Source organism: Ceratotherium simum, chromosome X, assembly GCF_057802395.1.
Source record: "Ceratotherium simum simum isolate JZ-2026a chromosome X, ASM5780239v1, whole genome shotgun sequence".
NCBI lineage: Eukaryota > Metazoa > Chordata > Mammalia > Perissodactyla > Rhinocerotidae > Ceratotherium > Ceratotherium simum.
This window is the reverse complement of record NC_141940.1, coordinates 124,689,472-124,712,339: the sequence shown is the minus strand read 5'-3', so window position 1 is coordinate 124,712,339 and position 22,868 is coordinate 124,689,472. Positions and strand designations below refer to the sequence as shown.

Genomic DNA, 22,868 nt, shown 5'->3' with positions numbered 1-22,868 from the left:
TGTGTGTGTAATCTAAGAACAGCCCACATGGTTTCTATGTGACTTATTAGCAGGGCCCTTTACAGGAAATTCTCCAGTTCCAGGTAACATTCAACCTGCACCTTTGGATTTATGTATAAATATAAATAACACAAGTTTCAAAAATGACTGTGAGTCATATTAACACAATTTTCAATCTAAAATTACTGCTATAACTGTAAATTTTTTCTCCCCTCGCACCAGGAATTCTAAAGCCCGAGTATTCACTTTCTTCCTGAAAGAATCTTAAAATAGTACTCCATTTTTAAGCATTTTTTGGCCCCGTAATCTAGAACATTCTTGATCTTCTCCCTTTTAGCAAGAAACAGCAGGCAATTCAGTTCTGATCGATCTTCAGCTAACAAGCCCCAAGGGAGAAAAGTCATCTTACCGTTAAAGGAAAACAAGTAAAGAAAGGGTAAAGGGCATAGAAACAGACATGCTGAAAATGAATTATGCCTTTGACTTTTTTTAAAAATGTAAGCTTCTTTAGGGAGATTTATCTGCTTGCCTATTGTCAATTTGTTAAAGTTTGAATAGTTGCTGAAACATTAATCCTGTATCAGATTTTGAAAAGAGAAAGGCAAAGCCATCTATTAAAGTTAAACTTGGAAGCAATTCTGTCATGAATCCAATCTTTACATAATATTGATACAAACAAAATTCAAACATTTTTGGACCTCAGAGTCAGTGAAAGGAATGTATACGATTTTAAGAGCCCTTAAAGACAAGATTGAATCACAGCCCACAACAGGGTCAACCACACTCTCTCTGGAGTACCTCTGAGCCTCAAACAAGAAGAGAATTCTCTGAGAAGTTATCAAGACAAAAGAACAGACTAAGCACGCCCCGCATTAGACTTTAGTAATCTAGACTGACAACAACATTGCTAATAGTCACAAACATAATCCTGAAAACAGCGAGGGGACGGCACCTGGCATCAGACCGGCCGTGGGGAACAATGCAGTTAACTTCGCCTGGGTCTCTTCCACCAGCTCCTCCGTGGATATGGGGAGCTGCAGGACATCGATGACGATCTGGGCCACCTCGAATGCCTTCTTGCCCATAACGAGGGCCTTCACATCCCAGGTGAAATCCTTCTCATAGCGAGCACACACTTCTTGAAACACCACTGAATACAGCGGTTCGGTATCTGCAGAAACAAAGACAAGACAAAGACATTGAGATTTTCAGGGTGCACACTATATTCACATGAAGTCTCTATCAGATAAAGCGTCTATATACACCGTGTAGGTCACATGCAGGAAAAAAGCTTTCTGCAGAGACCTGTAGAAATGGTGGAACGTTCGCAGGTCATTAGGACTAAATAAGGCCTTGGGCGGCCTCCTCAGTCTGCTGGGCTATCTTCGGAGCTGCGATCCAGAAAGTGAAAAAGTGGGAGAGAAATAAGTCTATCTGATGGTTAAATTGTCTTTTATTTAACATGTATGTATCTGAGTCTAAATATGCACTTGGGATCATGAACTCCATCCGAGGCTACATGAGCTCGTCACCTGGTATTTCCAAGCGTGCCTAGAGACAGACATGCACAAGGGCCTGTGTGTGTGGCCCTCTGCTGTTAGGGACACTTTCACGGCCCTGAGAGACTCCTCCCAACAGGAGTGCCTGGTGGTGTGTGCTGCTGTGAAGCCCCGCCTGAGAACGGACCCTTCTGTATAGGCCTGAGTAGGGAAAACACACCTCCTGTGTTTCCCCTTTGCTCTCACACTAATCCACACTCACAACACTCCTGTCACCAGATGTGGGGGGGTTTGTCTCAGACCAAGCAATTGTGCTGGGTGTCCCATAATTCAACTCAATTCTGACACCATCTACCCGGAGTTAGCATCAGATCCCACAGGTTAAGGGCGCAGTCCCACAACACTGCTCCTCCTCCCCAAAACACACACTTCAGACGCCAATTGCAAGGCCAGGCTGTCACCTGTGCTTCTGATCGCTTGGCTCTAAGTCAGATGTTCAATTAATTTGCTAGAGCTGCTCACAGAACTCAGAGAAATATTTTACTTACTAGATCACTGGTTTATTATAAAAGGATATGATAAAGGATATGGATGAACATCCAGAGGGAAGAGATGCGTAGGGCAAGGTATGTGGGAGGGGGCATGGAGCTTCTGTGCCCTCTCCCAGCGCACCATTCCCATGGCACCTCCTGGAAGTTCTCCAACCCCCGTACTCTAGGAGATTTTTATGGAGGATCCCTCACATAGGCATGATGGATCATAAACTCCATTTCCAGCCCCTCTCCCCTTCCTGGGAGGATAGGAGATGGGGCTGAAAGGTCCAAGCTACCGATTACAGCTTGGTTTTTCTGGTGACCAGCCTCATCCAGAAGCCCACCCAGAGTTGCCTCATTAGCACAAAAGACACTCTGATCAGCCAGGAAATTCCAAGGGATTTAGAAGCTGGATGTCAGGAACCAGGGTCAAAGACCAAACATCAGAACAAAAGATGCTCCTCGTGCTCTTACCACTTAGGGAATTACAGGGGTTTGGGGAGCTCTGTGCCAGCAACCAGGGGCAGAGACCAAAATATATCTATCTCCTATTATCTCACAAGGTCTTACCAGGTAACGGTGAAAACTTGGCCTGCGAATTAGATCCCAGAGTGGCACTTTCTAGGGGTAAAGCCTCAGGCAACTTACTTAACCTCCAGGGGCCTCCCTCTCACATTAACAGGAGGTGAACAAGACTACTGGTAATAACAGTACTGATACTACTAACATACAGTATAGTTAATTATACACAATAAATATAGAGCAAATTATATACAATATAATATATAGTACCATCTATATTTATATTTAATGTTTTTATATATTTATATTTAATATACAGTATTAATGGTACTGATACTATTACTGATACTAGTACTATGAAAGTACAGTAGTACTCTTGTGAGAACTAACCACTTCAGAGGCTGGATGTAACGTTCTCAGAATGGAAATTCCAGTTCTAATTAGCTATGAGGTCAACCACCCTAACTTTAGCATTAAGGTCACATATGGGTCAAGAAGCAACATTAATGGTACCTATTCTGTACTGAATTTGTGCAGTTTCACCCAATAACGGTTCCTGAAAAGAGCTGAGTGACTTCAATGGCTTTTAACTGGTTTTCCCACAAGCAGATGGAAACATACAATCCTGGTGCCTAAATACTACTTCTGTTTCCTTTAAGATAATATTTGGGAAACCCAGCATGTGGTGAAGAAAAGGTAGACAGAAAGAGAAGGGAGTGGGGTGTGTGTGAACCTATGAACCTATGTTCTGAACCAATGAATCAACAGATGTGTCTATATATATTTACGGTGATACACATGTTCATAGATTTATGTGCACACAAGTTTACACACTTATCTACGACTGCCCGAATCCATTTAGAAAGTTGTCAGGGTATGAACTGCTCAGGAATGAGAGAGCTATGGTAGTTTAACCCTGGAGCATCTGCTCCTCCCCAGACACCCAGTCTGAGGGCTACCTGCAGCACTGGCGGCACCCCGAGTCTGCGGACAACGGAAGGCAGAGGGCTGTCTCTTCGGAGCCATTGCAACTCTGGTGTCACCTGGGCTGTATCATTTGCATTCTTCTCAGGGAAGGTGAAGGGGCCCCGGAGCAATAGACCACACCCACCACCTTTTGGCCAAATCCATGACCCCAGGTGAAAGGCAGTTCTTCTGCAAGTGCAAGTCTCCCACATTGGTGGCTACCACCTCTACCTTAGGTGGCATCTCTAACCAGGGGTGTCTGCTGCAGTTTCCATGGCTCTGTGCTCACAGGACTAGCTAGGCTCATAAATTCAGCAAGGATGCTCTGGCCGCCAGCTCTGTGGGTGTCGCCCAGCGTTAGCGACCCTCCTAGTCCCTGGCTCACCGCAGGTACTGGGGAATCTGGCTCTTGCTGGCTGCACAGGCTGAAGCAGGCACCCTCGCTCCCTCCCCTGTGAACTCTGGGGACCATGCTCCCTGTGAACCTGGCTCTTCCCTCAACTTTCAGGGCGGGCCGCGCCCCTTGCCTGCTTCTCCCAGCTGCTGACTCTGCTTCTCCTTTCACTGCCCCTCTGAATGTCACCCGTGGACCCTCAGCCCCATGGTGGGATGCTTTGGCCTCGACAGCGACCAGAAACAGAAAGAACTTTTCTTTTCCCTCTGCTTTTCGAGGCAAAACCACCCACAGCTGCGTATCAGGTACAACTTCATCGTTAGCACTTGAACTATTTCGATCCTTGTTTTTCGACCACAGGCTGGATTTTACTGGACACAGTAAAACACACAAAACAAACAGATCTCAGAATCTCCACCCTCATGGGTACTTGAAACTGCTCCGGCATGACCCCTGGATTGGAGGATAAGTGCCTGCCCTTTGTTCTGTTTGGTTTTTTGGTACAAAAGATGGTAGGACTTGAGGAAAAGCCTTCCTGGAGACATCTGTAGAAGAAGCCAGTGTTTGGATAATAACCAGAGTGGCTCAGGGTTCTCTAGAAAGGACCCTGCACTTAGTCACACACTGGAGGGAAGGGCCAGCCCACACTTGTCCTCACTGGTGAAAAAGCCATCTAGGGTGGAGGGTCGCCCGTAATGCACGCTCCTTCTCTGTTCGTCTTCCCTGGGAGGGGGAAGGAGTGAGGCTCGCAGGGCACGGACACGGACAGACTGGCGGTGAGGCAGGATGTTTCCCTTTCTTCCCTTGAACGCTTTTTCTTCTAGTAGGTGACAGAGGAAGATGCTGACAAAAGGAAACCGTAGGCACCAAGCGAGTGAGAAACTAGTGTCAGGTCTGAAAGACAAGAGGGCGAGGAAAAGGAGCAGAGGCCAGGCAGGAAGACGCACGTAGTATTCCGGGCCCCTTGCTAAAGCAAGTGGCTGAGGAAGAAGAAAGGGGCATGAAAAAATACTAATTCCAAAGGCAGAGAAATAACTATATCCTTTTAAAATGATTTAAACAGTGTTTATCTGAAGCTTAGAAAGTCACAGAGCTTTTAATTTAAAAGACACAGACTGGAGGGATTCTAAATCTGTGGGAGACTGCACAGACGGCCACTTTTCTTCACAATTTAGATAAAATCATCCCAAATCCTCAGCGAATAAGCAAGGATCTAAACAAGCAATTAAGGTCCTCAGATCCGAGGCTGGCTATGCCAGCTGATGACAGCAAACTTGGAATTAAAGGGACAGCATTTTAAAAGGAAACAAGTCTCCAGAAGCTAAAATGAAGGAGGATAAAATAGCCGTGCCAAGCTATCAAATGCATATGCTCCCTTGCTCACGAGCTTCAGGCTTTTCAGCTTGCCTCAGTGTTATTTTTCACAGGAAACTCAACATGGTTTTGAACATGCGACAGCCACATAAGAACTACCTTCCTTAGGCGTGTTAGAATAATATTCCGCGTAAAGGCAAACCTCACACCTTGACGGAACCCAGGCAGAAGTCTGGGCAGCTGCTGCAGGTGAAGCCATCAGGTGGGTGGTGATGGGAGGGCATCAGATGCGAGACGGAAACTCGGCCACCCGGGCCCAGACGCCGCAACGTTGACATTTTCATCATGAGCAGCACGCGTGGTGCCCAGGTGGGAAATGTAAGGCTTTCGAGTTTAAATTCACTGAACTATTAGAGAAGGCATCATTGCACCTGGAGGCAGGCTACGCCTGGGGCCGCTAAGTTTTGTCTAAGGCTGAGGTTCTGTAATTGTAATGTAATTAGTACCATCTTTTATCATTGAGCACGTATTTAAATGTTTGCTGAGTCCATCCCTGGCTCTCGGAGGACGGCATCAGTTTGCGTGTCACCCCATAAAGAGCAAGGGGTGAGGGCATTTCCCCACGTCTCCCTTGCAGGAAACTGTACTCCCTGACCGTGCACACAGGCACCTAATTCCAATTTGAAAAACCGTTACATTATTTAATAGGAAAACACCTTAAATCAACCTGTCACTAGCGAGCATCTGTTATGACACCTGATTTTCCAGGCGACTCCCGTTTTTGTTTCCATACAAGGCCTAGAATGAGGTACTGGGAGAAAGCAAGGTGTCGGGAATCTGAGGGATGAGCAGTGAAGTTCCAGCTCAGCCACTTTTTAGCTGTGTGTCCTGGGACGAGTTTCTTAACCTCTCTGACTTGTAGTTTCTGTCGGGGGAACTATGGCAGCCACTGGGCTGCAGAAGAGGGGGGTCAGAAGACTAGGTGTAGTGGGGCAGCAGGTGCTCTGAAGCCAGGTGGCCTGGGTTTGAGGCCCTGCTCTGCAGCTGACCAGCTGCTGACATCTGCTGAAACGTGCTCAGCCCCTTGCTGGGCCTCGGTTTACCTATCCGTAAAGTGGGAATACGAATACCCTCACACACCTTCTAGGCAGTTGTGTCAATTAAGTGGCATCATCTATGCAGAGACCTGAGCACCGTGCCTGGCCAGAGTGAACCCCTAGCTCCAGCGTGTGAAATTATCAGGGGGCATCTGCCTGGTAGCTGCTCCGCGGAACGCTCTTAGTTGTCATTTGTGAGTTAAGAGAAAGTTAGAAGATCTGCTTTCTCTGTGTACCCCCAGGCTCCAATAACGGCAAAGACAGCTTTAATCTGGCAAATTAAAGTGCCTGTACCAAATATTTTACTTAACAACAACAAAAAAAAAACACCCAAACTATTAACTATTTGGAATTCATTCACAAAAGTATTGCACCTGCCAGGAGCCGGCCCGGTGGCACGGCGGTTAAGTGCACATGCTCGGGTTCGGATCCTGGGCGCGCACTGACGCACCGCTTGTCAAGCCATGCTGTGGCAGCGTCCCATGTAAAGTAGAGGAAGATGGGCACAGATGTTAGCCCAGGGCCAGTCTTCCTCAGCAAAAAGAGGAGAGTTGGCATGGATGTTAGCTCAGGGCTGATCTTCCTCACCAAAAAAAGAAAAAAAAAAAAAATCGCACCTTCCAGGCACATGGGACTAGCTTCATAAATGCTGGTTAACTGTCCGGCCTGGTACAGGAACATAATTCCTTGTCCCCAGTTCCATAATCCATAAACTTCTGGAAACATAAGTTTTCATGTAGCAGCAAAACCTGACTTGGACTAGCACGTGGTGGTTTTAATGTTTAATATTTACCACACCGTGTGTGAATCTTCACAGACTTCTCTACAGAAATACCAATGGGTTTGATTACGGGTGCTGCCCCAGACCCCACCCCCCGAGACTGTATACATCACAGAACATATTCATTCTAATACCTCTTTAAAACAACAATTAAAAAAATCTAAATACAACTGCCTCCACAGGTTTCAGAAAAGGGAATCTGAACCCACATTGGTTACGGCTTCCTAGTCAAGTCATACCTTGCATATCTTGAATAAAGCAATTTAATGCTTTTCAAAACTTAGTATATCTTGAAAATAGTCTTACTTTTATTATTTCCACTTATAAAAAAATAATGGGAGGGGCTGATGTAAAGCCAGTGTTTTGTTGTTAACAGACAAGTTAGTTCCGTAAAGATACAGAATACGTTTTCACAGGGAAAGGCCCATCTTGAGCTAAAATCAAATGATCACAACCTGGCAGAAGTGAAGACATAGTATAGACTGCATGCCTTCTCTCACCCAGAAATATAGCAGTGTTTCTGAATGCAGTGAAAACCACATATTTTAAATGTGCAATGGCTTCAATAATAAAAACCGAGCATACAGTACATTTTGATGAAAGGGCTGGTGTCATTTTTCTAAGCCATCTTGATAGTACACGGTAGGTAACTGGTAATTGGTGAATAGATTTTTTTTTTTAATTCACTGATTTTGTTCTTCTAAGATAGTCTACCACTGATTTCCTTAACCCCCTGGTTCTCAAAGTGTGGTCCATGGATCAGCAGCATCAGGAATGAGACCAAAACAGGCTTTGCTGAGTTAAATGAATCAGTGATCAGAACTGAAAAGCTCATTAACATTTGCTGAAAAAATACACAAAGGAACAGTCAAATACCTGTAAAGGTAAGGGAAACTTTACCTACAGTCAAATACCTACAGAGGGACACTTTACAAAAAGAGTGATTAAGAAAATGTCGGTATAGGGGCCAGCCCAGTGGCATAGTGGTTGAGTTTGCAGTCTCTGCTTTGGTAGCGCAGAGTCCGTGGGTTCGAATCCCGGGCACGGACCTACAGCACTCATCAAGCCATGCTGTGGTGGTGTCCCACATACAAAATGGAGGAAGGCTGGCACAGACATTAGCTCACGGCCCATCTTCCTCAAGCAAAAAGAGGAGGATTGGCAACAGATGTTAGCTCAGGGCCAATCTTCCTCACCAAAAAAAAAAAAAAAAAGAAAAGAAAGAAAATGCCAGTACATAAACCAGAATGTTTTTCCCAGCTGAAGACCTACTGAAATGTCATCCTCTGCTAACCCGGACCACCTGGTGTCCAAGAAACTCCCCAGACATGAAAACAGAAGTCAGGCAGAGGGATGTCAGAGCCGCACTCGGTCCTAGCAGTATGGGGAGGAGAAAGAAAACAAGAGGATGCGGACCTGAGATGATGAGAAGGGCGGTGACGGGTTCTGTAGCAAACGCTGCAGGATCTGACCCGCTGACAGCACTCAAGTGCTCTCCCCCACAGCCACTAACACTCCCCGTGCTTCATGCACACGGGAGCGAGCCTTTCATTGTCTTCACTGCAGCTGTTGAACCTTTACAAGTAGGCCTGCATGTAAAAGGCAGTGCTTCCTTTGTTTAGGAATGTAAAAGACTGGACAAAAAAAAAGAACTTCAACCCTTAGTACCATAAACCTAGATGTTGTGGACATCAAAACCATAATTGTAAAACTTCTAGAAGAAAATGTAGGAGAACATCTTGGTAATGGTGGGTTATATGAAGTTTTCATACACAGACCACAAAAACCAAGAGCCTTGGAGAACATCTGGATAAAGGGGCTTTCGTCAAAATTTAAAGACACCGGTAAGAAAACAAAAGGCAAGCCACTGATTGAGAGAAAGTATTTGCAACACACACAACTTGTATCCAGAATAAAGAACCAAACTTGACAACTCAATGATGAGATGAACAAGGTGTAGTATATGGAATAACAGTCCCTCAAAGATGCCCGCACCCCAACCCCCAGAACCTGTGACCATCTACCCCACACGGCAAAATGAACTTTGCAGGTGTGATTAAGTTAAGGATCTTGAGATGGCGAGACGATCCTGGATTATGTGGGTGGGCCCAAAGTCATCACAACAGTCTTTCTAAGAGGGAGGCAGAAGGTCAGAATCAGAGGAGGTGTGAGGACAGAAGCAGAGGTTGGGTGATGTGAGGCCGCAAGCCAAGGAACGTGGGGGGCCTCTAGAAGCTGGAAAGGCAGGAGAACAGATTTTCCTCTAAAGCCTCCAGAAGGAAAGCAGCCCTGTCAACACCTTGACTTGAGCCCATCAAGACTGATTTTGGACTTGTGGCGCCCCAACTATAAGATCATAAACGTTGCTGTTTTAAGCCACTATTTGTCATAATTTTTTACAGCCGCAATAAGAAACTAATACAGAACCCAACATAAAAACCACTTTGGAAAACAGTTTCTTAAAAAGTTAAGTATGTGCCTACCGTGCAACCACTAGCAATAAAAACGAAAAGAACTATTGGTACACACAATCACATGAATGTGTTTCAAAAAAATTATGCCCAGTGAAAGAAGTCAGATGAAAAAGGAGTACATACTGTCCGATTCCATATAAAATTCTATGAAGTGGAAACTGACCTGTAGTTTCAGAAGCAGACTGGGAGTTACCTTGGGATGGGGCGGAAGGAGAGAGGAAGTGCAGAAGGGCACAAGGAAAATTGGAGGAGTTGTGGAAACATTATTTGGAGTGTGGAATGAAAGCTTCCTGGGATTTCTCACATTCCCTTCATAAAATGTCATTTCTATATTGTTGCAGAGGAAGTCTGCTGATTCTATCAAAATCGTATCTTTATGTCCTCAAAACATAGGCAATCTTGCACAAAGCTGACTGCCCCTCCAGGACTGGAGGCAATCTGAAGCACTGTCGAGAGGGATGTTTCACACACTTCGAAGATCACCCCACATGTAAAACACGGCCCTTGCCATCGATTTCAGAGCTGCATTAAAAGCCCAGCTGTGGTATGACTAGACAAACAAATTAAGATTTCCCTTGTGTAGAACAGACACTGACAACTAGGGTTTGTAGATGTCCCTGCGGCCAGCCCACGGCTATCAGGACGAGAATGTGGGGGACAAATGACAGGTTGCATGAAGATGGTTCTCTGTCAACGAAAATCAAAGTTGTCTTGGAAACCATGACATTTGTGCCCAAGGACAAAGATTAGTTGCCTTGTATCTTTGGCCTAGGCAGAAACAAAGACTTTCTCAGGATTTAAGCAGTAAAATGGGCTTTCCCTGGGGAGACACTATCTTGGTGGATGTGAATAATGGCCTCTTAAAAATAAGACCAGAAACACTCCTACTTCTGTCCTCAGTACTGAAGCAAATGAGAAGGCCGCAGGCCACAGTGGGAGGTCCGTAGGCCCCTTCTACTCAAGTGATACAGGCCAGGAAGACAGTCCCAAGAAAGCCGACAAGACGATGCTCATCATGTCCTCTACTGGGGGGCACAGATGGGGGAGCAGGGAAGTTGCAATGTTTATGTCCCCCCAAAGTCCATGTTAATTGCTAATGTCCAGTGTAATGGGATTTGGAGGTGGGGCCTTGGGGAGGTGATTAGGTCATGAAGGTGGAGACCAAATGAATGGGATTAGTGCCTTTATAAAGAGACCCCAGAGAGCTCCCTCACCCTCTTCCACCACACGAGGACACAGTGAAAAGACAGCCGTCTCTTGGGGGGATCAGGAAGCGGGCCCTCACCAGACACCAAATGTGCTGGTGACAGTGGCGATGCCAGGACTCACTCACACACAAGAGCATTAGAGGAGGGCAGGTGGGCACTCTCTCATGCAGGGAGCAGTCAAGAAGGATGAGATCTCTTGGAGTAGCTTAGAGCATCTAACAGTTCCCGGGCCCTGGACGCACGAGGCTGTGTATGATGATCACAGTCTTCCCAGGTAAATCCCAGATGCCCCTGGACACCCACCAGGTTGAGCACAGGTGTCCCCAGGTAGCCAGAGGGTGCAACTAAATGATACCCCCCTTGTTTTTTTTAAAGAAAGGGTAAAACATGGACCATGAAGATAAAGAATAGCAACTCATGCTTTTCTTTAAGAGAAGATTATGACTTAGCAGACTGCGGCAAGGTAACAGAGGAATACCATGCGGCTCTTTTTCCAAAATGGTTCTTTTTCCAACAAAAACTGGTGATGTGTTCCCTGCATCTCAGCCTCCCCTTGCTCACTGTCTTCTGCTGTCTGATCACCTACCACGACCCACTGCTCTTCTTCCAGTGGTCAGAGAGAGACTAAAAGTGATGGGGAAAGGGCAGATACTGGCAACCGCTGGCTCTGCAGCCAGAGGCAGGGGAGGGAAGACAGACGGGTCCCAAGAAACAGAAGGGAGCTGTGAGTGGGAAATCAGAGGCGGAGGGGCAAATAGCAGAGAGTGTGACGTTTACTGAGCCCTGACAAAATGCAACATTAGGAGACAAATATTCTCTAAAATGGGAGGAAAATAAGTATGGAATGTGGTAGTGATGATTAAGTGCTTTTCAAGTTAAAAATCTCCCAAACTCATCCATGAAGAACCTTTAAAATTTATCAATTACTTTCTGATGTTGAACAATACATCACTGATACATAAATGCGATTAGGCCAGTTTAAAAATAAGAAAACAAGGCTTAGTGAGTTCTGATGATTTACTCCAGGTCACCGAGCTCATCTATGGACCATGCAGGATTGAAACTGAGACTTGTATACACAAATCCCACAAGCTCTCATTTTAAGGCATGGCCTCTGCACACACCCCTTATCCCTCATCAATTCCACACACTGGGACTACAGCAGTGGTTCTCCAGGTGTGGTACCAAGACCAGCAGCATTGGTGTCCCCTGGGAGCTTATGGGAAATGCAAATTCTCAGATCCACTCCAGACCTACTGAACCAGTGAGCATGGGGCCCCAGCAATCTGTGTCTTAGCAAGCCCTCCAGAAGACTCCAATGCCTGCTCACGTGTGAGAACCACGGGACTAAAATTTCATTAGCATCCGTGGCAATTACATGATATAGAATGTTTCAGGGTACACTAAGATCATATAGAAGGTAGAAGGTCAACCTACTTTCTTCTGACGTCCTAACTCCTACTCTGTCACTATGCACACCTGTTTTGCATAGGTTTATAGCTCCTAAGAATATCTCACGTTAGCCAACACCTAGATTTTCACGTGTGTTGGAGATTTTCACCTCCTTAATCCTCTACTGGCCAGCCCTGGTGGTCTAGTGGTTAAGATTCGGGGCTCTCACTGCCGCGGCCCGGGTTTGTTTCCCAGTCAGGGAACCACACCACCTGTCTGTCAGTTGTCATACCGTGGCGGCTGCATGTTGCTGGGATGCTGAAAGCTATGCCACCAGTATTTCCAGCAGGTCACCCATGGTGGACAGGTGTTAGCGGAGCTTCCACACTGAGACAGAATAAGAAGAAGGACCTGGCCACCCATTTCCAAAAAAACTGGCCAGGAAAACCCTATGAATAGCAGCAGAGCACTGTATGATCGAGTGCCAGAAGGAGAGAGGATGGCAGAAAAATCTCAGGCAGGGTTCTGCTCTGCTGTCCACGGGGGCACCAGAAGTCGGAATCCACTCCACGGCACTAACGACAACAAAAAACCCTATACTTCCTCAGTTTGCAAACCTAGACTCTGGGTTTCACATTCGTCCCTGTTTAATTCCATCTCAGTGGAAAAGACTAATCTAGAAGCTTATAGCAGTCACGCTTTGGTATGGTAGTCCCTGAATTTGAAGATAACTTATGCAACTGAATTAAGTGAAATGATTACCAGGGTCTTGCAACCAGCGAGCTGTGAGCCCAGGGCTCCCCAAGAGGAAGTTCTCTCTAAGATTTCTCTTCAGACCTGGAGCAGAAGCGACAGCATTTGAGCACAGAGGGTTCCATGAAATCACTGAGTCCGACAGGGACCAGCGGCTCACAGACAGTCATCTATTCCTTTCCTACAGAGAACCTCTCTCCCCAAAGGCTCATTTTCCTTTTATCCGCCCCACCTCACTCTACACCAAAAAATTCTACAAGCACGGCCCTCAGCCCCTCCACCTAGTGGAATAAATACAAGCAACAGCGCCGAGCAAAATCTAATGGGACCCATGACTGACAAAGTGAAAGGAGCTAATGTGTTCACTCCTATATGGTAGAGTCGCTTAAGAAACGGGTGACAAAGGTTTAGAATCTGAAAACCACAAGGAACACATCGTTCAACACCAGGAAATCAATGAGGGGGGCCTTTGATTTTCCCATGCCCATCACCTGTCTAGGTGACAGTGGGTTATGCCCGCTCGTGATGGTGTCTGCCCCCCATGGAGGCTACTTAAAAATCACTCTCGCATCTGAGACTATGGCAAGCTTGCCTTGTTACGTTAGCGCATTCTGTCTTGGTGGGGAATCAGGGGTGAGAGCCAGGTGTGGAAGGGGAATGGTTTCATTGGCTGAACCTCCTTCAGTGTGAGAGGTGCCTTATCAAGCACGGGAGGGTTGAGGGTGAGCGCTGGGGAAGCTTCGGGAAGCTCTGCCCATGGAGGAGGTATGGTATTGGGAGTAAACTGTCCAGACAGACCACGTGCTCGATACACGGTGATTATCCCAAGTGAGGTTGGAAAGAAAGCCCACGGTGAGACAGTGCTGCTCCTGAGAGGGTCTCAAGAGGGTGCATGTAAAAATCTACGGAGGAGAAGATTCACTAATGAAAACACACGTCAAGTGACAGGAGAAGGGGACCCCGGCTGGGCCTTGTCTGAGGGAGGGCATGCCCCCCTCAGACATGTGGAGCTCCTGTGGAGCTCCTGTCCCCAGTCCCAGCCTTCCCCAGATGGGCACAGGGCGCAGAGGAGCAGGAACACAGGACGGCGCCCCTTACCCTGGGGAGCTGCAGGAGTCATCCCTCCACGCCCATATCGTCCTGGCTAAAAGCAGGTTCCGCTCCTCTGTTACTTTTAATTATGGGGGAGGTAGGCTGGAAGGGATAATTTAAGAGAAGAGCAGGTACCCTGGCTCCCACGGGTGACGGCCTGGCCCAACCACGGAAACAGTGAGGCTCCTCAGACAGAAAGGACACACAAGTAGGTGGCCTGGGATGGGGGAGACTGGGGTGTGGAAGGAGCTGGGGCCAGTGGAGGTTCCCTGCTGGTGACAGAACGATGGGACTTGTTGTGCTCCGAGGGCTTTCTCTGCGGTTGGCTCTGTGATGGGCCCTTCTGCAGCCTTAATGGTGGTGGTGGGAGGATCAAGAGTTGTTGGTCTGGATTTACAAATTCAAGAGAGCTACAAGATCTTAAGCTGAGTTGTCCAAAGGAGAGTGAGTCTTATATCCTGCAAATATTGGAATCAAAATAATGTTTTTACATTCATTTGTGCAAAAAGCTGATATACATAATAAAGAGGAAAGAGCCCCGATGGATACTGAACCCTATGACTCACTATATGCTATATACACGCATGTTGTTCTCCTCTTTCTAAAAGCATACTTTTAGCAGGAGTCTGCATGCACAAAACAGGCTTTTTAAATCAGTTTTTTCTAGTCCCAGATATTGATGACCTCTCCCTTTTTTATATCTTTTGCCTTCTCACTTTTCCTACATGGATTTTTCAAAGCGGAACCTCAGAAGGTACAGATGCTGACTGAAGCTTGCTTTCCTATTTCCTGTAAGGAGGCAGCAGATGTTTTATAGAATAGGATATTTATCTCCCCCCTTTTTTTGAATCTGGGCTCCATCAGCAGGAGTCATGCTGCTGCAGATTCTGTCTGGGGCCAATACCACCCGAGCACCACTGAGGGTGCGGGTACAGGACTCCGGGAGATCTTCCTCCTCTTTTCCACTCGGGATGATTTATAAAGACTGTGCCAACACAGCACGTTTGGATTCACATTCTGATCACCCACTTGCAAACCAAAGTATATTAGAAGGGATAATGTAAGAGAGCGTATTCAGAGAGTACGTAATGCTCCCTTACCGTGGAACCCACATGGAACAGCGATAATATGTCAGGGTAAAGGCATACTCAATGCCTGTCTCCAAAAAGAATTCTCCCTAGGTCAAATTTACTCGAGACTATTACCCGAGTCACCCTATGACTGGGTATGTATTTCCTTCTCAATCAACATGACTTCAGTCTTTGAACGGGGCTCACCAAACCAAAAAATGTTCTAACTGAAGGTGGCATGAATCCAAGAATTATTATAGATCGTTACTTTATTTTTTGTTTTGGAAAATTTCATCAAGCAAGGTTTGGAAACACTAAAAAATGCAATACCCTTTATACATGAATGTTTGTTTTTTGGTTCACTATCCAAGGACCAATTCAAAAATTTCTTTGGCCACCTTTCTAAATCATGCTAAATTGCTTTAAAATGAGATGAAGAATAGTGATACTCTGGCACTTTTTTTTTATAACTTAAAGCAGTGGTTCACAAATGGGGGATGATTTTGTCCACTAGCAGACATAAAAGACAAGATACATGTGTTTTGGTTTGTAAATCATTTTTCTCCTATGTAATTTAAAAGATAACTGCATAAAGCAATAATTATAAATCTCTGTTGATGTGCACATAATGTATAAAGATGTAATCTTTATGACAAAAACAGCACAAAGGAGGGGGGTGGGAATGGAGCTATATAGAAGCAAAGTTTTGTATACTATTTAAACTAAGTTGCTATTAATGCAAACGAGATTGTTATAAGTTAAGATGTTAACTGTAATCCTCAGAGCAACATTAAGAATGTAACTGAAATATATATAACAAAAGAAACGACAAGAGAATTAAAATAGTACAATAGAAAATATCTAGTTAATGTAAAAGAAGGCAATAATGGAGGAATATAAGGAACAACAACAACAAAATAAGACATACAGAAAACAAATAACAAAATGCCATATAGAAACCCTATCTAATCAATAATGGTGTTACATGTAAATGGTCAGAACCCCAATTAAAAGGTAAAGACTAGCAGAATGGATTAAAAAAAGAAAAACAACATGCTCCAACCATATGCTGTCTACAACACACACTTTAGATTGAAAAGTGGGAAAAGGTTGTAAGTAAAAGGATGGAAAAGATATCCCATGCAAACAGTAACCAAAAGAGGGATATGTCACATAAGACAGACTTAAGACAAACATTTTTACTAGAAACAAAACAAAGAAATTTAATAGAAACATTTTATAAGGAGAGTTCATTCCCTCAAGAAGATGCAACAATTATAAACATATATGAACCTTATAACAGAGCCCCAAACTACAGGGAACAAAAACTGGCAAAATTGAAGGGAGAAATAAATGATTCAACAATAGTAGTTGGAGACTTCGATACCATACTTTCAATAATGGATAGAAAAACTAGACTGAAAATTAACAGGGAAATACAAGACTTGATTTAAAACACTTAACTATTTAAACACCATAAACCAACTAGACTTAACAGACATTTATGGAACACCCCACCCAACCATAATAAAACACACATTCTTCTCAAGTACACGTGGACCATTCTCCAGGAAAGACGATCTGCTAGGCCAGAAAACAAGTCTCAGTAAATTTACAAAGGCTTGAAACCATCCGAAACATATCCCCAATCAACAGTGGAATGAAATCAGAAATCAGTAGCAGAAAAAAAATGGGGGAAATTCATATACATGTGGAAATTAAGCAACACACGCCTAAATATTCAATGGTCAGAGAAGAAATTACAAGGGAAATTAGAAGATATTTTGGGATGGATGAAAATGAAAACACAGCACACCAAAACCTAAGGAATGCAACAAAAGCAGTGCTTAGAGGGAAGTTGATGGCTAAAAATGCCTCTATTAAAAAAGAATGGTCAGAGAGGGGAAACATTGATGTGTATGAAGACGAGGAAGGGGCCGTGGGCCAAGCAATGGGGGCAGCCTCTAGGAGCTGGAAAAGACAAGGAAACAGATTCTCCCCTAGAGCCTCCAGAAGGAAGCAGCCCTGCCAATGCCTTGATTTTAACTCCATGAGACTGATGAGGGATTTCTGACCTTCAGAACTGCAACATTATACACATTATACATCTGTGCTGTCTTAAGCCACTCAGTTTGTGGTAACTTGCTGCAGCAACAGAAACTAAGACAATAAGAAACTTTCCGGGCCAGTCCGGTGGTGTTGTGGTTAAGTTTGCACGCTCCACTTTGGCCACCTGGGGTTTGCAGGTTCAGATCCCGGGCGCGGACCTACACACCGCTCATCAAGCCGTGCTGTGGCAGGTGTCCCCTATAATGCAGAGGAAGATGGGCACAGATGTTAGCCCAGGGCCAGTCTTCCTCAGCAAAAAGAGGAGGATTGGCAACCATGTTAGGTCAGGGTTGATCCTTCTCACAAAAAAAAAAAAAAAAAAAAAAGGAAACTTTCTCAGCCATCTCTTTTTCTTTGGCTAACTGGGCTTCTCTCAATGACTCTCAAACAGATCAAAAACACAACATAAGAATAAACCTTTCTTAACATTTCATTCACAAGTGCCTTGACAACCAAAGGTCCAGGCTACATACAGACAGCTCACAGAACTACATGTGACAACTTCCCAGAGGCCACCCACCAGCCGTTAAAGGACACCATAGCCTCGGCTTGTCCTACTGCACATGCATAAATCTTATTAATCACTGGGGTTTTTTTCCCTCCATTTCGTATGGACACACCATGACACCTCCCTTTAGTGAATGTCGGTAATTTATATTCTTATGGAATGAGGTTGCCTTCTCTGTGAACATGTAGAGGCTCCTCAGACACAGAATTAAGGGTGGCTCCGTGTCCGTTTTCCAAGTCGTGTTGGTATATGACCTCATGAGTTGCTACCGTAAGTCAGACAGAGTACATGAAAGATCTCCAGCATTCCATCAGATATTTCAATAGCCCTCTCTAGGATTGGCATGGACCTGGGAAGTACAATAAAAGAATGCAGAATTCTTGTCAGGTTCAAAGAGTATTGGATTTAGGTAGAAATACATTTACATACGTTAAGAAATGGAAAATCTAGTCAGCTGGAAGGGAATGGAAGGTACGTGGGAGGGCACTGGTTTTCCCTAATGGACAGGCACCTCTCAACTCCTCAAACATTCAGAGATGTTTAAGAGAAGGACGGCAACTGAATAAATTTTTGTGTGCTATTTATTATTTTATTACTTGTACTCTTCAAGCGAATTGGGGCAACCTTGCTGTAAACAAACTTTTAAACGCACACTTATATTACTAATTTTCACTCACAATTTAAGACGACATTAGGGAACTCTATTGGGACAGTCAAGTGAACTTTATGTTTATCATTTTTGTAAACTTCATTTATTAGGCTTAAAGTGATCACTGGCTATACAAAAAGGTTTCGGTTGTTAATTCAGATGAGGAAAGTACTCAACAAGGAAATAAAATATATTAGTTTTATAAATGTGGCTTAACGAGCACAAAGGTGTTTAGCATTATCAAAAATTTGTCAATAGAGTCAAATACTGTTATGGCCTCTTAACAGGTAGGGTTAAAATCTACGCGATTTGTAAACAGAATAAGCAGAAATTAAATGTGTAAGGAACAGGTACGTTTTTGAACCTCTAACGTTAATAGCTGATAAATTTTTTAAACCAAAGCGTACAGCAGCCAACTCAGAACACAGAATTCCATCAGTAATGTTACGCACCCATGATGCCCCACCCGTGTGTGTGTGTCAGCTACAGGAGAAGAGCAGAGAGGGAGAAAGGGCTGGAACCCAACGGCACCACAGGCACAGCGTCACTGCCCTGGGGCAGAACTATGCTCCTGGCACTCCATGCTGGTACCCAGAATGGAGTTTCCTCTAATCTATAACAGGTGGCCAGGCACATCTGGAAATAAGACAGCTCCACGGGTATGGGAAGGGTTTTCTGAACATGGGTCTGGGTATCTAGTTTCTATTTCCAACATTTCTCTTTGGGAAACGTGTTCCTATTATCCACGTACCTCACGCTTGAATTATTTTAGGCCCTTTGTTTACAGGCTAATGTCGATGCAAATGAATGACGACATGGACAATATTCAGACAGCCGTCAGATGAAAGAGCAGGGCCCAAGGTGATCACTCACGAATAATCAAGAATATGTATAATTAGATCCTAAGTTCCCAGCCCAAGCCCCCACCACCTCTTTTCTGTAATTGGCAACTCTTTATTAAGTATAATTACACTTAAATGCAGCTGGACTTGGAGCTCTTGCAGGTGAAATGAGAAGATGAGCCCAGTTCTTACGTGGGAAGACAGGACAGAGGCCTTAGCCTTTGGCAGATCTGGCAACCACTGCTTTGAACGTAATTGGGGAAACCAAGGACGTGCAAAGGAGGAGACAGGATGTCATTAGTTATACCCCGATATTTCATTAACAACACGTACAGATCACAGGGCACACACCAAATGACCTCCCTGGTTCTCTTCTAGTTTCTGTTCTTGTACTGCCTGTGCTGTACCGAAAATGAAATGTGGAGAGATGGGAGTGGTCTCCTATATTGGAGCCAGCTCGTCCCTGCCGTGTCATATAACATTTACCCATCCACGCGAACAAACAGGTGTTCACCAATTGGGGTTTCTCCAACGATAAACACACCATGTCTGCGCACTGTTCTAAGTGCTCAGACTCGAGCAGTCTACAGAACTGACCCAGATCCAACCTTCATGGAGAACATAGTATGGAAGCCAATGTTTTGCTCACGGATCTGCTCCCAGCCTCAAGAGAGTCAGGCGGAGCTCTTCCGTGCCTTCAGAGGGCTGTAAGCATTCTCCCTACCCCAAGTCCCCACCGCAAAAGAGGAGCTGGATGCAAACACTGTCGCCAGCAATGACTGCCTCTTTGGGAAGTACCACTTATTTATTACTGCATCATAGAACAGCCTGGACTTTTAGTTCAGAATATGATCTCCTTCCTTTTTCAAGGGCTCCAACTCTTTCAAGACCCCACCTCTGGTAAGACAGCTTTGGTGAAGGCAAAGGAAGGTGCCATCCTAACCTCCTTACCAGTGGAAACGTCTTATTTGGACAGCACAGAGCATAGGCTGTGCCCTTCTGATGTAGCAAGCATCGACTAGTGTGAAGAATTACTTTGGGTGTAAAGCTATGAGTGACAAAATAGAGCATCTCTCTGATGTTCGCAGCCAAGCTGCAGCAAGAAGGAAGGGAGGGAACGAGAAGACTTCAACGTCGTGAAAACTCCCCCACGTCGACACATCCCACAGACTGAACCCCCAAGGGCAGGCTTTCACACAGGGGTTAAGGAGGAATCAGAGGGCTAAAGGGCAGCCTGAGAATGAGGAAGGATCCGACCTGCTCCCTCCGTACCAGAGTAGCACGTTCTCCTCCTGGCTTCCAAATCCCTTTCTTTTCTCTATTTCCATGGAAAACAAAACAAAACATACAGCAAAACACAGTGGGCACGTAAGCCAATGGAGCTAAACTTCTAGATCCTTCCTTCCTTGACTAACTCTCCACCTCTATGAGTGTGTGCATTATATGTGGGAAGAGGGACTTCAAAACGTAAATTTAAAATGTCTTATAGGTACCACCACCATCCAAAGATGGGTCTAGGTTGATAGCCATCTATTTCAGGTTTCTTTGTAGGGTGACAGCACCCAGGGTTTTGTTTGCTTTCAATGGGAAACGATGGTAGTTTTCATCCATGATGTCAACCTACAAAGTTGCCCAGACTTGCAGGCGACTCAGACTCAACATGTCCACATGCCCGGAACAGAACTCATCACTTGTCTAAACACTTGTTGCCCTCTCTGGTCTCTACTTCAGAACAAGCCAGTACTATTCACCCAAGCCAGAGGGGAATCTTCGCCAGCTCCTTCTCCCTCAGTCCCTGAAACCCAGAGGTCAACTTAACAGGCTCTGAATCAGGCATCTCCTCTTTCATGCAACCCTTTGTGCCCTTGTAGTGGTGGCCCCCCAAAAGATGCATCCACATTGTAACCCCCTGGTACCTGTGAATGTGACCTGATTTGGAGGAAGGGTCTTTGCAGGTGTGATTAAGTTAAGGGTCTTGAGATGACATCCTCCTGCATTATCCTGGAGGGTCCTGAATCCAATGACAGGGGTCCTCATAAGAGAGAAGCGAGAAGCCACGTGAAGAAGGAAGGAGAAACTAGAGGCAGGCGGCCACAAGCCCCGGGACTCCTGGAGCCCTCAGAAGCTGGAAGAGGCAGGAAGGACCCTCCCCTAGAGCCTCCAGAGGGAGCACAGCCCTGCTGTCACTGATTTTGGACTTCTGGCCTCCAGAACTGTGAGAAAATAAATTTCTGTTGCTTTCAGCCAGCCAGTTTGTGGTAACTTGCTACAGCAGCCCTAGGAAGCTAACACAGTCCTTATCTCAGTCACCCTGACGATCACAATAGCCTCCTAGCCAGACTCCCAGTGTCCAAGCTTTAGTCGTACACATCATCAAAGAGACCTGTCTGCAGCATCCTCTGCCTACAAGGTTGCCCCACAGCTGTGAGGTAGAATCTGAATTCCTGAGTATGGCACAAGGGCTCGCCGTACCCTGTCCTGGGCATACCTTCCTGCCTCTGCTCCCATCATCGACGGGAGTAACCTCTTTTCTGGTCACGCAAGAGCCGCCTTTTCTCAACCTCTGTCTGCTCTGTTACATTTGCACAGTGCCCTCCTGGCCTGGAATAGTCCTGGCACTTCCTTCTCCACCTAACCAACTCCCACAGCTCTAGTCCCGGGAAGCGCAGGGACGGCGTTGTACCCACTCCCTGCACCAGTGTCAGTACCGCGCATTTGGGGGGCATGCTATAAAACGCTGTGGGATTCATGAATTGAAGGAACACCCCGAGCATTTCTCTCTCTCCTCAAGAGCCCTCGTGGACCTGTTCTATCATGCTTTTCTTCAATTCCTTTTGGACTTAAAAGCTCTCCCCCGAAACAAACTCTCAACAGCAGAAAACACCATCTGTCTTCAGCCATCCGGATGGACCCACCTACAGGCTGGCAGCCTTAAGCCTCTTTAGCTGCCTCAGATGCCTGGCTACCTGTATTGCTCAAATGACCCAGTGGGCGACTGTAAATGCTTTTATTGGGCTGCTCTCAGCTGGCCAAGGTGAGCACAACTGGTTTAACAAGATGGGTGCTGAGTTACGGCTGGAGCTTTCAGAAAGGAGCAAGTTCATCGGGCTACACCCGGCAAACCCAGAGATGACTTAACTGTGTTATAACCACACATCCAAGCACAAAAACCCAGCACACGGGACGGGAGAGGGCATCCGATACACCGCAGGCAGAGCTGAGGGTTATTTTTACCCGCAGACACGATCTTTCTCTTGGAAAGAATTTAGGGACCGGTTTATGGCCAAATTCCTCTGACAAAGGAATTTGGGACATTTTAGCAAAAAACCCCTGGTGAGGTCTACCTTCTCACCAAAGCCTTCTCCATCCGAATATGCCTGGGCCCCAGCACTCTGTTTGTAGGTTCACCCACACGGGCACCAAAATCCAACCACCACCAGTGATCTTTCTGGAAGTGACAGAACCGCCCTTGAGAACACCTGAGTCTGTTGAATTGTTGCCTCTTTTCCTCAAGCTGTGAGAAGAGGCACGAGGTGGTAACCGTCACAGTCACTGCCTCTGAAGTTAAGCCGCTTGATCTCATGAAGCCTCGCTTCCCTCCTTTGCAACATGGGCAATGACGGCATTAACCGTGCACCCTCGGCCCCCTGAGAGTTAAAAGAGGT

At 45.6% G+C, this 22,868-nt stretch overlaps 1 protein-coding gene across 2 annotated transcripts in view; it reads right to left on the bottom strand.

The window, feature by feature from the left end:
- Positions 1-22,868, bottom strand: part of LOC101405024 (pseudouridine-5'-phosphatase) — a 55,503-nt gene that overhangs the window by 20,361 nt on the left and 12,274 nt on the right. For both annotated transcript variants that reach the window (XM_087426644.1, XM_087426643.1), the window contains exon 2: positions 953-1,171. In XM_087426644.1, coding sequence (XP_087282770.1) covers positions 953-1,171 — 219 coding nt within the window. The remainder of the gene's footprint in view (positions 1-952; positions 1,172-22,868) is intronic.